We start from the raw sequence: 20,345 nt of genomic DNA, 5'->3' as shown, positions 1-20,345 counted from the left end.
AGACTAGGAATTTTTTAGTATACATATTTATGACTGTAGTAATCTCTAAGTGTATTTTTTTGTAGGTTGACCCCATAACGTGAAGTAGAATTGTCTTATCATTGCATGCACTGACATCCAAGAGGGTTGTAGAGAGCAGGTATTATTTGCAGCAGAGAATAACAGCGTCAATGCAATGGGAGCTTTGAGAGACATCAGTTTCTTTCCACCACCGTGCTATGGAAGCCAACCCTTCCATGACTCGGTAACTTCATGGTGCTTGCTGGTGCAAGGGTGATGGCAGCTCAGAGATTAATTTCCTGCCCACTCACGGAAACCCCATAGTCTGTTCATAGCAGTTTCTTATCTTTGTAGACTCAAATTCTTCCAATAGTCTTTCTGTTCAGTCACACATCTCAGGTTTCCAGCTTCCCTCAGCACTTCCCAATGTTCCTCATTGTTTTGTAATGTGTTTCTGCAAGGTTTGCCAGGCCATATCTGCAAAATTAAAAAAGATCAGGTAGCTCATATAAGGAATTTTAAACTACTCATAAAACTAAAGAAACCATGTTAAAATGATTTTTTGTTTAAATTAATGAAGTCATGAGAGATGACACTGTAATACTACTAAAATCAGGAGTTACAGACCATTTGTCATACAGTCTGGAATATGTGGGTGTAACTGTGTGGTCTGCAGATTATATTTGATTTTGCCTTCAGCAGGAGCACTAAAAGAAGAAGATTAACACTGAAAATTGCATTTCTTAGCTTGATCCCACATACCAAATGAGTAGAGGCTCTTAATCCATCTATGATACTATTTTTTCTTTAGCTCCAGTTGTTTAGATGATCTGGAAAGTTTGTGGAGGTTTTTTTTTGTTTGTTTTTTAATTAAAAAAATTTATTATAAGTATGGATCTTATGGAATTAAAAAATAAGGAGAATTATTTAATCTTAGCTGTAATGTGAACCAGGAGTAACTGGGTGTGTTCAAAATATGAGCATTTTCTTAGCAGAATTGGGGTCTTGTTTTCTAAAGAGAATGAGCATTCCATAAAAACCCACAACCTACCAAACAAAAAACCCAAGCCTTTGAGACTGTATCTGTCAAAACCTGATGTGGATGCTTTTCAGATATTCATACTAAACGAAAACTACCAGCCCAAATTTTTTGCTTACTATTCAAATTCATACAAGTGAAAAAAAAATCTTATAATGGAAAGCATTCTTATTTGTTGGATAGCAGTCATTGAATAAAAATACAGTGATATATTTTAGCTTTAATTCGAAAACTTTTGATACTAAAACCATTAAAAGAAAGGTGAACAAAAAAGTGCAAGTAACCTTACTTTATTTCTTTGCAAAATCATCTCTTTTCTCTAAACTGTGAGATGTCACCATACCTTTCTTATTATAACAATAGGATAAGGTTTGATACCACAAGTTCCATTTTATTATTAATCATTTAAATTATTATTTGGCATCCAATTTTATGGATGTCAATTTCTCTTTCACTGAAATGTAAGAAGAGTGAGCTGTTGTGGAAAGGTCATATGACGTTTAGGAAAATTAGGCTTGTCCAATTGTATAACAACATTTATTTTATATACTTAACTTCTCAGTTTATTGGAAACTGTTTTCTTGTTTGAAATTACTGTGGACCAGACACTCAATCTATATTTGGCTGAATCAATAAATCAAGGCACAAACGTGAAGCATCTTTCAGCTTTTAAATAGTTTGCTTACACTTGTCTTCTGTACATTTATACCATCTCATTTAGGCATCTGAATAAAGTGCTTCTTCTTTTAAGTGACAGAATGATAAAGCTACTCTGCCATTCATCCAATTAAAATTTTCAGTCTATATTTAGATGTGATTTGGTCTTCCCCTTAGCACCTCACTCTTGCCTTCCATGCTTTCCACTGAATAGCACAGCTCTAGTATATTACTGTTTTCCAGTTTAATTTAGTTTGATCTGCATGGAAGAAAAACTTCTTTAAATAAGAATTTCCAATGTGATCCAGAAGAGGTACTATCTAAATTTTGATACATGAGGCATCTAATTCACTTCATTGATCAGCAAACACTATAAGGCTCTTCCTATTTATGACATGGAAATATCATTAGACGTGAAGGATTCTGCAGTGCACAACATTATTCTGAACATTTTTACAGTGTGATTCGGTTCAGAATTGTGTTCCACGGGAGTTCAGAGGGAGTATGTTACCAAAAAGCTTATTAGCAGTCAAAAATTACGTATATGGGTTTCCATCTCTTTAACATTTTATACACCAGCTCTATTCTTCAGGACTTACTAAAAGAAAGAGAGTTCTGCTTTTTTTCTTTTCCCAGTCTAGCTGTTTTAGGAATATGTGGGCTATGGAAAGAAATTAAGAACTAATGAAAATCTTCCCCGACTCACTAGCTGCACATTAATTAATCTTAGACTTTCCCTTAGTTAAAAGTATAGTCTTTTAAAGTCAGTATCTCTGGAATTTAATTTCTATAAAAATTGCAGTCCCCTCCTTCCAAGTTGTACCAAGATTTTTTTCTCAGAGAAGTGAGGGGTTTATTCAGGTTAGATCTGAAATCTTTTGGCCGTAATGGTTAAAGAGACCATCTGTCTTGAAAAGACCAATATTAAAGAGTTTGACAAGAGAATTTTCACTGTATGTATTTGAAAACCTGAGTGGTTTTACAAATAATATCCACAGAAGATGTGGTCATCTAAGAAAGAAAGGTAGAGATGACCATGTGGCAAGACCAAAGTAGGAACATCATGGTAAATGATAATAAAATACCCTACAGCATACCATTTAGTTTTCTGACTATGCCAATCTAATTGCTACAGAATTTACACAGAGGATGCCATTGCTGTAGAAAATTCTTAAACATTTTTTTAAAATCTGTCCTTCCATACTGACATGATGAAATTGAATTTCTACTGTAGAAGTGGTGGGGAAGGTACATTCTTCCAAAAATCCCTTGGAGTTTTCTTATTTTTGGTTGTTTTGTCACTTAGTGGCTATATTTTTCTTTGATTTGCCTTTTTTAATGTTGCAATATTTCCTCAGTTCACACTAAAAGGTTTATACTCTTCTGATAATTAGCTCTGTGCTTATTTGCTGCAGGGAATAAATCCATTTAGAAAACGCAGACAGAACTTCTGCACTGTCTGCAAGATCTAGGGGAAAACTGAAGAAGTGGAATGAGAGAATTGAAGTTATCACAGCTCCTGAAACTATAAACCAGAAGTGGATAATGTAATAGTTGCTGCATGGGGGGAAAAAAAATGGAAGGACCTCTGAGGGATTTTAATTGAAAACAAAAAAAAAAAATTAATGGAAGAGAAAAAAATGCCACTGAATTTCCTGTTCTACCTTGGTTTCATTTGTATGTGTTTGACAGGTTGAAAGGTATTACAAATTCTCTTATACATATTGAAGTGTGGCTGACGTGTTCTCTTGTTTGTTCTTAGATCAGTCATTTGCCTTTCTCTGGAAAATTGTGTCTCTTACCATAGGAAAGACATCTTAGAAGGAGACTTCTGCACTTTCTCCATCAGGGAGTTTTTTCTAAGAAATATGTTAAGGTGACAGGACTTGCTGTTATAATGCAATTTGTCCCAGTCTGGATGGGATTCCAATTACTTAAAGTCACAGATGCCCCCAGAGCAGCCACTGCTGCAGTCACTTTAGCCTCCTTTGTTGATGGTGGGTTTTTACTCCACATGTCAAAAGGAATCTTAAGTATGATTTGTCTCATTGTAAAGCAATCATCTACAAGAGGGAAGGTGGCTATTACTTTCCCTACAGCTTCCTGTAGACTTGTAACTATATATTATACCTTTCAGTAAGCAATATTGGGTGCCATCAGGCATGTCACCGGATAAATATTTGAATTTTGAATATTTCAGTAAATGTTGTCATATACTTATGTAAATTTTTAATATGTATGCTGGCAATGCAAACACCAGGATCACGTGAATCTGTCTGCAAATTTTTTTCTTCTATATCTCTGCTGTGCTATGTGTATTTAGTTATTTGTAACTTCATATGTCCTTCAACATACTAGGTGGTGGCCATTGGATAGAGAACTGTTATATTATAGGAATATCTATCAGTTATAAGAGCCCTCAGTTTGTAGAGAATATATTTCAAACCTGCAGATTAAAAAATTAAATCAGATAGCTGGTTCTTTGGCACTCTCAGAAATAAATAGTCGTATCCATTAGATGTTATAGAGACAGGACTTGAGCATTTCTCTTTAGGATGTCTCATTTGTTCAGAATCGATTCAGTGAAGCTTAAAATACTTAATTGAGCTTTGACTATATAAAGAACATACTATTTTTTTCAGCCTCAGCATTTTGAGTCCCCTGAGGCTGTCCAGTTCATCTAATATCCCAGAGGATCTGTTCTGTATTTATACAAGGCCAAAAGCTACAATCCAATTGAAAAGAATATTCCAATAGAATAAAAATAGGCTGTATATTAGATGTCACAAAGAAAGAAATACAGTTATACCCCAGAGAACATCCCACTGCATCAAAGTAGGAACGACACCTGACTGACATTAATCACTCTCATTCATCTGAAAAAGCATACGATGCACTTTGATGATTAGTAGGGAATATTCATGTCAATCCTTGTCCTGCAGAGTTGTCACTTGGAGGAAGTGACAGATTAAATATTTAGTAAAACATTAAAATTTTTAATGTCAGTGTACAAGAATTAAGAATTACCATTGTTGGTGTTGAAAATTATTACTAATCTTTTAATTACATGGTCCTGCCTAAAATAACCTTACTTTTTCTAAGTATGTTTTGTTTACATCAGAGATATGTACTTCTTTTTTTTTATTTTATTTTTGCCTCACCAGAATTCTGGTAAAGATATATTTTCCTAGTTCCATTCAGTATCATACAGAGAACCAATGTGTTATTCAGTGTGAATTGCCAAATTGAAATATTGACTTAAAAAAAAAAATCTCTGGAAGATTCCAGATGTTTTGTTCCGCTGAATTGGTTTTGCCTTGGGGATTTTATTTTTCAAGGCAGCTATAACGACAATTCTTTAATTCTTCATGAGCAGATCTTCACATTTTGAAGAGCTGAGAGGACTTTCACACAGGCTGATGCCATAATTCCCACTTTGTGGAACACTGTAGCACTGCGAATGGAATGCTTCTGGCCTTACCAAGTATCTATCAAAATGTCAGAGGAGAAAAGTTGTCCTGCTAGCACAGCTTCTGCCTGCCCCCTATGTCACTCAAATGGTACTTTGATCCATGGCATGTGAAAGAAAAGGTTTTTCTCCATCCTTTTTCTCCAAAAGGCATCCTGGACAAACACTTGTTGGCAGTGTCTGGTCTGATCTGCAGACCTGAGACATGAGTTTTACCCACATCCCAGTTTCACTGTGGCTGGTTGTACACACAGATTTTCCAAGACACACAATGGCTGTGCCCTGCCATTGTCCTTCCCAGCTCTGAGGTCAAGATGCATCATGGATGTCACCATTGGTCCTAGAGTTGTTAGGGGTATGCTCCTCCTATTTGGAAAACAAGTTTGTTTTCCTTCTCTCAGTCCATATCCAAACTGATAAAGGAAAACCTTAATGGGGGGAAAAAAAGAAAAGAAGGAGAAGATGAGTTAAAAAGTTAAAGGTGAACAAAAAAAGCTGAAATTTGATAAGTGACTTTTGCATCCCATCTTTCAATATGGTATTCAGAGTATTCCATATAGAAGGAAAAACATGACAAGTTTGAGGTTGCAACAACTTTTTATGATCTTGATCCACAAACTGTTCTGTTACACCTGTTACTCGATATGCTCTGCATTTATTTAGGTTGTCAGTAGAAGTAAGGGGTTACTTTCATTTTATAATCCAAGAAATCTAGCATTGCCCAACATTTAGCACACTGTCCTTGTTTGGTGTTATGGAGGGTTGTAACTGTTGTCCGTAGTCTTCCTAGAATTTTTTGCAACTGTGATTATTTCTCTTTGAAGCTTTTCTTTTCCAAAATATTACAGTTGCCTCAACTCTGAGATGGGAACAATCCAGAGACCTATAAAATGTGATTTAAAAAAAGGTGTAACAAGGTTTGAGACAAAACAACTAAGTTGCTTGAAATGCTAATGGTCTTATCAAGTGGCTTTGATGCTTATTATTACTTAGCAACAGAACTGAAGGAAAAAAATGTAATCCAAGCAATCAAAATTGTATCCCTTAAGCTACCTAAAACCCAAAATCAAACAAAGGTGGATTATGAGAGGAAATGAAGAAGAAATGTATGCATTTGAGGAGAAAGAAGGGCTGGGAGGGCTGGGAAATGAAGAGAGGATGAAGTAGTACAAAGTACCTAATGAATTATCTTCTACAATGAGGAGCTGTTTTATTTCTGTCTTCTAATCAGTAAGGATAACGTATGAGATGAAGATGTATTTTTTAAGAACCTAAGTACATAAAAGCATATTTGATAGAAATACTATCATAGGAACGTAAAGGGATGCAAATGTCAGAAAAGTTTGCTTGGTTATAAATGAAAGCTGGTTATAATGAAATCTATTAGATTTAATAGTTGTGACAGGATAAACCCAAGGTATAAGAAAGTGAGATACACAGAATAATTCAAAGAAAAATAAGTTATTCTTTACTTCCCATTATGGATTTCCAAAATAAGTGGGTTTAAAGTATAACTTCATCTTTTTTAACCAGCAATTTAATTGTCATTCCTTCCAATGTGTACCCACTTGAAACAAAATCCTGTCTCCAGGTGAATTACCAGTCACATTTTATCAAAGCATCTTTTAAACTTTTCTCAATTCAGCACTTAGAGTAGTTAAGAAAGAATAGTCTTACTATTTAAGAATTTTACTTCTAGAAACATTGCAAGCGTGGCAGGGGGAGGTGTTGATGTCTTTTGATGCTCTGGAGGAATTCACTGAGATTTCAGAATTCCAACAAAATTGGTGCATTTTAAAAAAGGAATTTTATCTGTGGTATACTTTTATTCATCTATTTTTTTCATTAGAATGAATGGGATTTTTTCTGAAATGCATATTCCTTTTTTATAATGAGGTCAATTTCAGAAATGAAAATTGGGGAAAAGATATTTCAGAGAATGAAAATCATCTAAAACTTTACACAAAGGAGGAAATTAAGGGGGTGACTGGATAGACTTTGTCATAAACCCTTATTATGAAGACCTACTGAGACTAATACAGACTGTAATAAAAGCCTCGAAAGCTGAAATATCCCTGTTTCATCTCACTGTTTTCCTTCTTTCTAAAATGCACTGTGGAAATGGAATTGTTTGATTTTTTTAAGTTGGCCTTAAAAATGAAACCAAATTTTCATGCATGCTGATGTACATATGTTGTATGGTAGTGAATATATATTGCCCGGATCAAATAATTTCTCCAATATGTCATTTGATCAGCTTCAGGTTTCTTTCTGTTTTTTATTGAAGACAGAGACATACTAAATAGCATGCTTGGTTCCCACCATAATATAACACTGAAAATTTTGAGATTTTTATTGTATCCTTTTAATGCATTCTTTTCATTGCTGAGAGTCACAAATTTTCATTGAGGACACTGGAATTTGAGTAAGCACATCAGTATCATATTCCTAAGTAAAACTCATCCTGTTGCATGCTTGTCCCTAATTTGTTCCTGCCTTTTGGAACCATTACTCTGCAGATTCTTGCAGTTCAATTGTTTCCTTTTTTGGATGATGTTTCTTCATTTTTGCTACCTCAATTTGCCGAAAAACTCAGAATCCCATAGCGTGCATCCTGCAGCATCCTTCAGTTTAATGATGAAGGATAAATTTTGAGTTTTAAATCTCTTCCTACATTGAAATTTTTTCTATTTGTCTCAGAGCTATTCTAGGAAGACTTAATAGTTTTGGAATTATATGTTTAATGGAGAGCTTCAGTGTTCAGATAATTAGCAGCAATTTACTAAATGCAACAGTATTACTAACCACAAGAATTATTTAATAGGAGCAACAAATTTTCAAAACATTAGCTAAAGGCAGAATAATAAATAACTACTTCTCTGCCCAGATTTTCCTACATTATTAACAACATGTACAAATATTTTGTTTGGTTTGTTTGCATACACTTATCAACCTCACATTTAAAATGCAGAGTATGTGCCTTTCTCTAGAATAAGGTAGCTGATTTATTTTAACTATTAACTATATTTTAACTATAGCTGCTGTTATAAAGCACCACTGAGCTGTTTGTATTGAATTGTTATCAGACTGGTGATTGACAGGTGTGCCAAAGGACACATATGCTTGTTCAGAACTCGCATCTTCATGGCCTTATTGGCTGCTCTCATTTTTCTTCGTGTCACTGTGAAGGAAAAACAGAGAGAGAAAAGAGGAAACAAGGAAACAAAGAAAATAGGGGAGAGGATCGGAAAGAAAATGTTAACTTGAATTTTAGGTCTTGGATGAACAAATCTTGACTTCAGTTCATTTTTAATTCATTTAAATACATTTGATAATTTCATACTCTCTGACCATTTAGCTCATGTAGAGCTTTTTTTGCTTGAGTAAAAAGTAAGGTCAAACTCTGTAGGGTTAATTTACTGTTTTAAACTAAAACAATAGTGTTTTAGGATTTTTTAAGAGAAAATTAGTGAGAAATGAAGAAAAAAGAAACTCTCTCGTGTACTTTGAATAAACCTTCAGGTGAAGAAGATAAAATAATCACTTTTTTTTTTTTTAAGAGATTTTGCTATACAGTATCAGTCTTGAGTTTTATTGTATTTTAATGTGCTTTTGTTTCAAGCTACTTATGAGAAAATTAAGCCTAGGAAGTGAGATCTTTAAATTAAGCAAGTATTCTGTGTACTGCAGTGCAGAGGTAACAACAGCGCAAATCGAGGTGTTCAGACCCTTCTCCAAATAGGACTCACTCTCAAGCAATGAAACCGAAATAAGTAGATAGATGATATTAGAATTGTCAGCAAAGATATTAATTGTTCTGTGACTTGGAGAAATAAAAATTCATTAAAAGGTCTTTAAATTATGGACAAATAAAGGAAAGCTGTGACTCTTCTTCCTACTGCCTCCTGTTTCTTTGATGTGCACGTGAAGCTCAGTACTGCACTCCACTCCTTGTTGAAAAAAGGAGGAAGCATGGAAGTAATGCACCTCATCATGGAATAATTCAGTTTTAAACTACTTGGTCAGCCATGAAAAGTTATTAATAATGTTTCTACACCAAGGAAAATAAAACTTCATTAAAACCAAATTTATTAATTAACTTCATTTGCACATCATGAAAATACATTTCATTCTAAACCACGAAGAAATGCCTGAAAAGTAAACTGTCCTCCTGAAATACTCCTGTAAAACAGAGGGATAACAGTGCATCCAAAACTAGAGAAAAGAACAATGACAGTTAAGGTCACATTATGCTCATTCTATACTATTTTTCTGTGCTTTGCATAACATATATCATGTTTAAAAGATTCTGGATCATCAAAGCTTGTCAGGAAGATATGGTTTTCAAAGTAACCTGAATGCAGAGATGTTTTTTCTAATTTTTTAAAAAGAGTATGTAAAAAGAGTTTTACTTCTCTCAAAGGTCTGAAAGGTTCTGCAGTAAGGGAAGTCTTTTGATACAGTGAATCTTGAAAGTATTCTTAAGGTATTAATAACAAACAGTTAATTGTTTTTTGATGAATCATTTGAAAATATGCTGTCTGATTAAAAAGGCCTCATGTATATTTGATTCGAAGAGTCCAGGAATATTTAACAAATGCTTTCATTGCCTCCATCCATTTGGTAAGCTCTGCTTCATTTCCTGTGGCTCTGCTGAAATAAATATCTGATGGGAAGGAACCAGGGAAATATTTTGAACCTAGCTCAGAATATGAATAGGAGAGGTGCAGATCAAGAACAAAATCTGTGTTTCATTTCTGTTTCACTGCAGATGCAACTAGGAAGATTGTCTCATAGAAGAATCTTTATAATTGTATCTGGAATGCTTACTGTATTGCTCTGAAAGAAAGTGTATTCACAGGAAGTTTCTTTGCAATATCTTGTAAGGGAAAATCACACACTCCTTGTGAATGCTTTGGTGTCAGTTCCTAATATTGTTCTGACTCTGTTAGAAATGTAGCCTTGAGAATAATGGTTGTCTCTCATGGATAGAAAAATATTAAACTCAGCCACAAAATAAAAGGAATTCTAAGACAGAAAGAAATCCTTCCCCTCCTTTATTCTTACTATCCCCAGGTGAATTAATGAGGATATTGAGCCTTGTAAGTTGTACCTTCCCCCTTGAAGTGCTCGAAAGAGAAGCTATAAACACTTTAGATCATCCTTCAGATGAAGACAAGCATGAGAAAGATTCTGAATTGCAATGGAATGAAATCATTAAGAAATAACTCCCCTCAGACCATCAGAAAGCAGATAAAAATTCTCTGAATATGAATACAAATTTTCTGATAAGTCTAGGCATGTAGACCTACAGACCTAAACAGGTTGTGGCCTTCTTAGAAGTAATTCTGCCATTTTCAGAGAGTGTTTATTACTCAGCGTGATGTGCCAGTGGAAGACTAGGACCCACTGCCACAAATCAATGTAAAAATATGCCCTTTACTGTCAGGTTTCACTTAATGATGGCTCCTCACCTCAGCCTGACCTTTCACTATCTTCAACCCACAGAGGGCAGTGATGTGTAATTAATAATAACTTTTCAGAGCCTTAAATGAAAACACCATCTGTTTTTAGCAATCTTGGTGTGTATTTTTGGGAAGAACTGAGAATTTTTTTTACGTGATCTGTCAATAATATTGAAGTCTCAGAATTTCTCAAGTTGAGTTTAGGGAATTAAAAAGTACAGAATTACAAAATGGGTTGTAAAATTTATGTTCTGGGGAACTTTCCAGATCTTTTTTGTAGTGGTATTTCCCAGTAATAGTCTGCACTAATAAATAGTAGACCATATACTGGGAAGAAATAATTCTAAAGGATAAATACATATGCGAAACTAGGATGTGTTCTATTGTACCCCGTAGTCCAATCATCCTGTTGGTATGACCAACAATCCTCTTTAACTGTTTCTGCCTGCATAAAGCCTACATGCAGCTAAACTCCTGAGGGTTAGCAGGAAAATGAGATTTCTGCCCTGACCAACAGCCAGCACAGTCAACCCACAAACATACAGACAGGACTGTCCACCAAACCCACAGATCTGAGCCACCTTTTATCAGCCTGTCAGAGCACAAAGTTCAACTGGGCCTTTTGCCGCCAACCAGCCCAGGCTGACAAGCAATCTACACTAACTATGAGTAGGTGTCAGCAAAAGAATAACCTCTTAAAAGCAGAAAAATAAGGTGATACTGGCCTCCAGCCTCCTCTACGCTGAGCTTATTTCTGCTTGTCATCTATCTCTTTTACATATGTTTCCTTTACATTAGTATATGTATACCAGAGTGAAAAAGATCGAAGGATTTCTGGATGCAATGGGCAGGTCAAAGCACAGAATAATTTTTCCATACCCCCTCAGGCCATATTTTTGGTTTAGAAGCAAACACATTCCAAAGATATGAAAGAAGTGCCAAAGCACAAGACAGATTAGAAGGTTGGAGAATACAGAAAACAAAACAATAATTCATGAAATGGAATTTGCAAAGCTTACAAGCAATGATCCTCTCATGCCAAGCATGTATCCAGAAATGTATAGCTTACAGCCCTGAGCCAAGCCAGCTTCACTCTCTGGGCCTGGGGAGAGGAGGAAAGCCAAGTTTACTGCTTGTCTCTCCCTTTGCCACCTCCTCTTGGATGTCTGATGCAGACAACGTGTAGAGCTTATGACTTTGAAGGGACTTTGCACTCTGGATTGGAACAGCTTTCATACAGTTATGCAGTGGATGGGGATGCTTTTGATTTTCATATGTAGAGCCGTAGCTGAGCAGCTGAAAAATCAGCCTTTCATGCTTTTTGAAGTGCTACTATTGTATAGGAACTCCATCTGTGGAACCCAGGCAAGAATAGAAATGTCTCTTCTGCTTTTTATTTGTGTGCTCACATTCACTAATTTGTGAAGTGCAAGGAGACTGCCATAAAGTTTCCATCTGCAAAAATTCTTCTTAACAAAAAATATTTCTGTGTCTCACTGTATAAAAAATACCCCAGTGCCTATAATTGCATAAAGATTTGATATGTTATGGCTATGATACCATATACAAATTGATTGCTACAACATTTTTATGTGGTTATTTCTAAAGAAATATGTGATCCCTATCACTTGTAACTGTAGCATTCTTTACTCAAAAATCGATGTGATAAACACAACGTTAGTCTGAACAGAATGTCATGTAATGAAATATAATGTGAAATCAATCAAGATCTGGCTAGCAGCAGACATGAGGCTCGTACTCTGGTTAACTGTGCAACAAATAACACACCCAGATTTTATATAAATGCTTATCTCTGTGTATTTTAAAAAGCTCCACCTATCTCTATACATCCAAACTTAAATACATCTAATTTTATAATAGTTTTGGGGCTTAATGTTCAGATAGATACAAACTTTGAATTTTTCTATCGTGCTCAAATGCATGAATGTAAGGCAAGTCCCTTATCATTTAGCATTGTTATTATCTATTTCATTTTAAGTTTCCTAAATTCACCACTAATACACAGCACTGAGCTACTTTTGTAAAATTAATCAGTGATTTATTATAAATAATATTTGTGAAAATTATTTGTATTCCAAACAGTTCTCAAGTTCAGAGAGAAGAGGGTCCATATACAACAAATGGATTAAATGTTTAAAAGTGCATCTTTTCTAAGTTTTGGGGTTGTATTCTATGTTGGAGAATACAACAGGCCAAGTGTAACTCATAACCATAAATTTTATTTATGTCATGAATAGGTGGAAGATGTTTGCAGACTAAAAAAACTACCCTAATAATAAGAAACACTCTCTTGGATGTTATTCAAAAATATCAGAATCAATGGAATAGATATAGCTGAGTTATTGAAATAAGTTGTTGACTACATATTTGATGAACAGGTATTATAGGAGTAAGTTTAAAATTTGCCACTCTGTTTTACCACTTTTGAAATCAGCTTCAATTACTGTATCTACTTTTTTTGAGCACAGTGTTAATAATGAGTCCTCTAAGCTGTGCTTCTACACTGAAGTGTACATAGAAGTTTTACAAAAGGTCTTACTCTCATTCTGATTCCAGTCTACCTTAACTGCATTGACTGTAGGCCCAAAAGGGGTTTCTTCGCTGGGAGGGTAGTCAGTTCCTGGAACAGGCTCCCCAGGGAAGTGGTCACAGCACAAAGCATGCCTGAATTCAAGGAGCATCTGGATGATGCTCTTGATCATGGTTTAGTTTTAAGTACTTCTGCAAGAAGCAAGGAGTTGGATTTCAAAATCATCACAGGTCCCTTTGAACTTGAGACAATCTATGGTGCTATGACTCTTTTAAAAGAATGGACCCCTGATGTGATGGCACATAGAGTCAGGAGTCCCACTGGGAAAAATACTTTAAGAAAATCATAACCAGTATTCATCAACTCTGGAATTAGTGGTGCAAAGCACCACTAAGGTCCTGTTACATTATTTTCACTGTAGTGGACTATGCCATTGGCTTTAAACAAATGAGACATAACTGAAGAAGCAATGCCTAAACTTGTGTCTGTAGGTCCTTGTGTCTGTAGGTGCTTGTGTGCTCAAACATCATGACTTATAAAGGGCTGCTATCACCACTGGTCTAACATCACTAGTTATGTGCAGAAATAGAGTTATCCAGCTGGATACCTACAACTTTACATGAAGTTAGGGAAATTCATCCCTGTTTTTTCTTTCCTGTTTAGCATTTTAAAGTAAAGTTGTCATTGTTTTCAAAACTTCCTTTACTGTTCATTATGATTTTCCAGAATACCCTTGCCAAGCCACACAAGTGTCTCTATGCTTTGTTAGGTCTGAGGACCTCCTTCTAAAAGATATCAACAATGCTATGAGTTCCCTGATTCACAAACAACCAATGTAATATTTGTGTGCATGCTTGTCTGCCCTTTCTTATTCAGAATACCATATCTACAGCACCAAGATTCATTTTCCCATCATAAATATGCATAAGACAACCTTATTAACATAAATCTGATCTAACAGGTTCACCACGGATAAAGAAATGTAATTAATTTTCTTCCCTGCCTATTTTACTGCTGTCTCTATTTTTCTTAGATTTTGCTTGTTCATGTACTACAGTCTTAGAACCTTTGTTATGCATTATATTTAGCTGTTTGATGCATCTCACAGTGTTTTTCTTAAAGCCTAGCTAGAGTACTAATGGCTTTTGCTAAGAAAAGAGTAGAAAAAAAAATCCTATTTACAGTTTGGATGGTTAGTCAGACACTCATAAAGAAAAATAGATTTAGACATATACAAAACTTTTGCAAATATTTCCTTGTGATGTCATTGTATAGATGTGTCATTCCTTCACAGCAAGGAAAATTGGTGCACCTGCATTCTAACACTACTATGATAAAATGAAACATGTTCTTTGCTGATGACTTGCCAGATAGGTAGTATGATAGGAGGTCTAAAGAAAAGCTTTAAAATATATCAGTGTACTTGAAAGTCAGAGTACTCTTATTTACCTTCAAATAAGCTATACTAAATCTATGCTTATCGCATATTGGTTAGTTTTCTCCCCCTTTATCACCATTGTCACAACTTTTTAAAGATAGATAGATACAATTTAAAATGGTAGAGTAGCCTTGCATCTAGTAATATATTCTAAAAACAAAGAACAGTTTTGTATAAAGATAAATACAACTCTAACAAAATGGATGGTTTTGCATTTCAATCACACACAAGGTAATTTCTCTACTGAGACTCTACTATTGATGGTTGTTATTTGCACAGTGCTCCTCTAATTTCACTACCTTTCCTATTATCCTAGCAAAGCACCTGTTTGCCAGTTCTTGACACAACTGCATGGGTGTCTTCCAGATTTCTCTCCATTTTGTTTGGGTTTGGTTTTTTCCCCCAAAGCTTGTGTTTGATAATCCATATTTACATGTATCTTACTATATATTGTTTATTCAAATTTCAGACTGATGATGGGATTGTGAAAATATGGAGTGAATCAGGAAATCATGGTGACAAGTGGAACAATGTCAAATTACACTTGGGGAAGCTAAGGAATTTTGAAATAATCTTTGAAGGCATTCGTACCAGAGACCTGGGAGGAGGAGCAGCGATAGATGACATAGAGTTCAACAATTGCTCCACAAGTAAGTTCATGAGGGAGGTTTCTAGAGGGATGCTACATGAGATGTAGGAAGTTCTTGTTTGTTTTTAAATACATCATCATTTTACTGTTTTCATCATAATTTCACTGCTCATAAAATCAGTTATGAATAAATTGTTTTCACTCCTATAACTTTAATACTCTTTTCTGCACATGCAGTCATGCAGTGTTCTCACACTAAGTTATGGCAGATAAATCCAAGAAATTACTAAGGTTTTGTTTCCTTTATTTATTTTGTTTTGAGTAAGAACTTTCCTTCTTTAATACACTGGTAAGTTATTGAGTCTTTGATGTTGTGTATAACCATTTCATACAAACTGTGTCACATTATATAATATGAAACCTTTGGCCTCTGTGTTTTCTTATAAAGACTCTTGCCATAAAAATAAGTGGAGGCTACAGATGAACCTTTATCAATATTCTTTTTCCGAGTTCAGTTGAAGTGTTAAGGCCAGCAAAATAAAATTTTGACTCCTTCACAGAATACTCTATTTAATTCATATCTCTATGAACATAGGCTAAAATGGGAACGAATTTTGCCTTTATTAAAAACAACAAATGCAACAACAAAAACAAAGCCAAACAAAACAAACCACCAAACAAACAGTAACAAAAAAACTCCCCAAACCCAAGATAAATACTGAGTAGATAAATCATGGCTTCTCTCAGGAAAGTGTGTGGTCTTTCTATCTTGTAGGAAACAGTGTGACAGAATATAAGTGATTTTTTTGATTGAGGTGATCATATCTGATGGCACATATCAACACTGAATTAGTTTTGTGGAAGTTGTTTGAGCAAGCTCTACTCTCCTGCCATAGACTGGATGCCCATTATCAATGCAAGTATGAAAAACGAACTTCTGAAGAACATCTCTTGATTTAGTTTCGTCTAAAAAATGAAGAGTTTGATTCAGAAATTGTTATATAATTCAAAGAATGGAAACTGGATACAATCTGGGACCTTCTTCAGAACTGCACTTTAATAAAACTCTAAGGCAGCTGTACTCTTAAAAGCTCTACCAAGCTCATAAGCATTAGTGATCCCCTTATCTTTTTTTGAAGGGTTTCATTATCCCCATTGTTGTGCATGCAATTGTTCTCCAAAAAACAAGGGTAGATAGGTAAGGATGCCCTGGTAAGAGATGGTAGGTCAATATCTCCCTATCATCTTGAATAAAAAAGTGGATGCTGGTCTCTCTTTTAATGTGTTGTCAGTTGTGTTCACATGTATTAGTTCATACCAGTGGGGTCTAGTTAAACCACATTTTTGGGATTATGTTCTGTTTTGGGGCTACAACAAATTAGACACTTCATTTCAGTCAGATTCATGAAGATATTCAGCAAATAAAAATAGTAGAGGTTTTTTTTTTTAAGGAAGAAGTAATATCTCTGTTAAGTTCATAAAGATGGTATCAACTGATACAGTGGGGATACTGTAACATGATGTACCAAACAAGGAGTCCCATGGAAAAGAAATATATATGGACCGATTCTTGCTAGACGTTTCAGAGATGTTTATTTCTCCAGCCCCATGGCCGGGGCTCTGCCGAGGAACTGCTCAATCACGGGACCCGAGGGTCCCTGCCCGCGCAGGGGAACACAAAACAACCAGTGGGGAACGAGGCTGACCAGGGGCAGGGAAACCCCGTGTCTCCCTCCCAGGGCCCCTCTCTCAGGGCTACATGGCAGGGGGAGGAGACCCCGACGACCAACATATCTTAATATAGTGTAAAAATATTTCTTCTTACTCTTAAGTCAACATATTGCATTATAATCTGAAAAATGTAATCATATAAGCATAACTGGAAATATCCCAGAGTTGTCATTGCAAGGAAAGAAATTGTTTCAATAGGGATTTGGAAAGCTGTCATATGAAGGATCCTCAGTCTCTTAAAATGTTAAGATTGCTGAAATTTACATTGGTTTTAGTCTATGACCCTACAAATCTGAATGTTAACAGTGTTTTATAACCAGTCTTGCATTAAAATACTTTTGCAGTGAAACAGTTCAGAAAGTAACTTGGTTTATTATTTTATAGCAAGTATTTGTTTTACAGCACTGCTTCAGCAAGAAGCTCTGTTGGGAAAGCAGTTGCACCAAGTGCTCCAACTACTTTCAAATACAGTTTTGGCATGGTCATATTCCTGTGTATTTTGAAGATAATTATGTTTTATGAAGATGTATGATTCAGAGGAGGCTTTTTTCATAGAAGTTTGAAATGTACAATTGAAGCTCAATATGCACACAAACTTTTTAAAGATTTGATTTAGGAAAGTTGGAGACCCAAGATGGTAATCCTTTGTAGAGCTGTCACTTGCATGGTCATTGCTTTTGCACTCTAATAGTGTCTTTTTACACTCAGGAATCATTTCCTTACAGCATCTCTGGTAGTGTATGCTAGGTACAGCAGGGTTATCACTAAAGTTTAGGTGTATGTATCCTATGGGAGTGTGTTTATGCTTATGCCTTTGCTTTTCAGCAGGATCAGAGGCCTATAATTTGTTTGCTTTTTAACTGTATCTTCATGCATGTTTGTAAAAAAAGTAAAACAAACAAACAAAACCTCAAAAAACAGCCCATACCCACCACACCTCACCCCACCTCTACCCCCTGATTTTCTTATCTGTAGGAGAATACTTAGGCTCAAACCAAAATTAAAAGGGGATCATTTAGCGCCTTTCACATCAGCTCTGTATATGATTTTTTTGCCTTCTACTCCACAAGTTGATGCCTGCTTGCTTAATGTTCTCAACACTTTTGGAATGCTGACCTTCCTTTTGGCATGATGACATGAAGGAGCTTGGTCTGACCTTTCTCATTCTTGTTGTTATTGATTCTTTACCTTTGCAGAACAAACAAGCAAAATACTTTTTGCCAGTTTTTCAAAAATAACATTTCCCACCAAGCCTGGGGCATTCAGGATAGAGAAAGCATGTCATGTAGATCGCATTTTTTGCAGCACAGGGTTCACAGTTTTATTGTGTCTGTTGTAACAAAGCTAAAAGTCAGCAAACACAATCTCACTGTGGCCAAACTCAAAAAAAAGAGTAGCATACAAAGATGGGGAACAGGGGCTTCTTACCAACAAAATGACTTGATTTACAGCACTTACCCATGTACTGTGTTGGTAGATGTAGAATTGCTGGGCTAGACACACTATAAGGGTCCTCTAGGACAACTGAGGCCATATTTGTGTTTTCTACTTGATCTTATTTTGATGAACTAAAATCTTATATATTATGGGTATCCTGGATGTTTTAATTACATAATCAGTGGAATATACCATGCACAGAAAAAAACAGGAGATTGAAAATAATTAAAACTTGAAAACAGGTTTAAAATAAACAGAATGGATTTGAAATGAGAATGCCTTAAATTGCACAGGGAAAAAACGGAATATTTAGCTGCTTCTCAGCAGACAGCATTTAGTGGTGAAAAACAGTGTAAGAGCAATTCTGGAGCTTTCAAATATTTTGGGATAGCCTCCTCCTCACAGACTGTCCTTTTGGAAGCTACTGAATGGTATTCCTGGAATATGGTTTACAGTCAGCACAACAAAATAATTGCCTCTCTGCAGAAATTATGCACTCAAGTTGAGTCAGCAAAAAGGAAGAGACAGGCAGCCCATGCGATATTTTTGATATGTGAATATTAGATCTGCTTTCTGCAGTACAGTAATATTCAATGGTTGTATCACTGCTTAATATACCTAAATACTTTTTATTTTACATGTATTTTCCTTCAGCTTGCTTCCATACAGTGTTTTATAGGCTGTACACATCATAAGAGTATCTGCACTGAGGTGGATTCTTTGATCTTCACTTACATAGCTGTGATTTACATAGCTCCTTTTATATGAGGATTTTCAACTGATCACAGAGAATCTTTTCACTATTTCCTTTTAAAAATTAATTTGTCGACAGCTTCTATATCAGTAGAATACTACAAATTACTCTATTTAGTATGATCTGGGCTTCTGGGGCCCCTTCCTCCAAGGCTCATTTTCCTCAGGTCTCACTAATTTCTATGGAAATGAAGGACAAGAAACAACTGTGGGTTTGTTGGAAATATGAGCTCTAGGAAATATTGTCAAAGATGGAGAAAAACAAAGATATAAAAGAGTCTTATCAGTTGGTTTTGAGAGGGTAAGCTATGTTCTGATAATAAAAATAAATTAAATTCCAAATCTGATACATTTTATTTTGCAGGTTAAAATAAAAAATCTGAAAAATAGTGAAGTCACATCACAGCTGGAAAAAATTGTTCTTAATATTAAATTAACTGATGTTATTTTTTTCACCTTCTTGTACAATAATTCTTTATACAACTTTACTGAAACTATGTAACCTGAATGGAGTTTACTGTCATCTTTTCTTGTGCTTTTTAATAATTGACTTTGACCATGCATGAGGTTATTTGCAGGCTGGAAAAAAATGTCTCAATTTTCACCTTAATAAAAAGGTAAAATACCTATGATGGTCATACAGAATAAACTCTAATGATAATTTTTTTTGACACTTATGACATTTAACTTCATGATAATGTGGTCTGCTATCATTAAAGAGCACTTCAAACATTATTGATTTGCTTTCCCAGCTCATGGCTCACTGTCATATAAGAGTGAATCAAGAGCACAACTTGTCAGACATGCTCTTGACAGAAGTCTGAATTTTGTGCATCTGTAATTTTAAAGAAAAGGAATTTTGTACTCCCAGATACACAGCAGCAAGCATGGACATGAACATGATTCAGCCACATCATATATACTGGCATCCCAGGGCACCACCTCAAAAACTAACAAGGAAAGGTAAAATGAAAATAAGAGAATCGTAACTCTGAATTAATTTGACAAAAATTTCTAGAATATTTTGTTATTTAGTTGATTTATATAATTTTTCATAGCCTGGGAATTCAGTACCATAGAAGTCCTGGAATAAGAAAGAACCATTACAGCTCCAGTGATTTTTGTCAGTTGACTGGGATCAGACTCCACAACCTTTTCTTCTTTAAGGTAAACAGGATAGTGGAATTACAATTATATTTAGTTTTTAAAAGAAAGA

The 20,345-nt window shown here is 35.2% G+C and overlaps 1 protein-coding gene across 1 annotated transcript in view; it reads left to right on the top strand.

Annotated features, from left to right (window-relative positions):
- MALRD1 (MAM and LDL receptor class A domain containing 1) overlaps nt 1-20,345 on the top strand; it is a 234,883-nt gene that overhangs the window by 123,508 nt on the left and 91,030 nt on the right. Inside the window, exon 28 of the mRNA XM_048323783.1 lies at nt 15,089-15,269. Coding sequence (XP_048179740.1) covers nt 15,089-15,269 — 181 coding nt within the window. The remainder of the gene's footprint in view (nt 1-15,088; nt 15,270-20,345) is intronic.

This window comes from Corvus hawaiiensis, chromosome 1, assembly GCF_020740725.1.
Source record: "Corvus hawaiiensis isolate bCorHaw1 chromosome 1, bCorHaw1.pri.cur, whole genome shotgun sequence".
Lineage (NCBI taxonomy): Eukaryota > Metazoa > Chordata > Aves > Passeriformes > Corvidae > Corvus > Corvus hawaiiensis.
The sequence above is the reverse complement of the archived record's forward strand: the minus strand, read 5'-3'. Positions and strand labels throughout refer to the sequence as shown.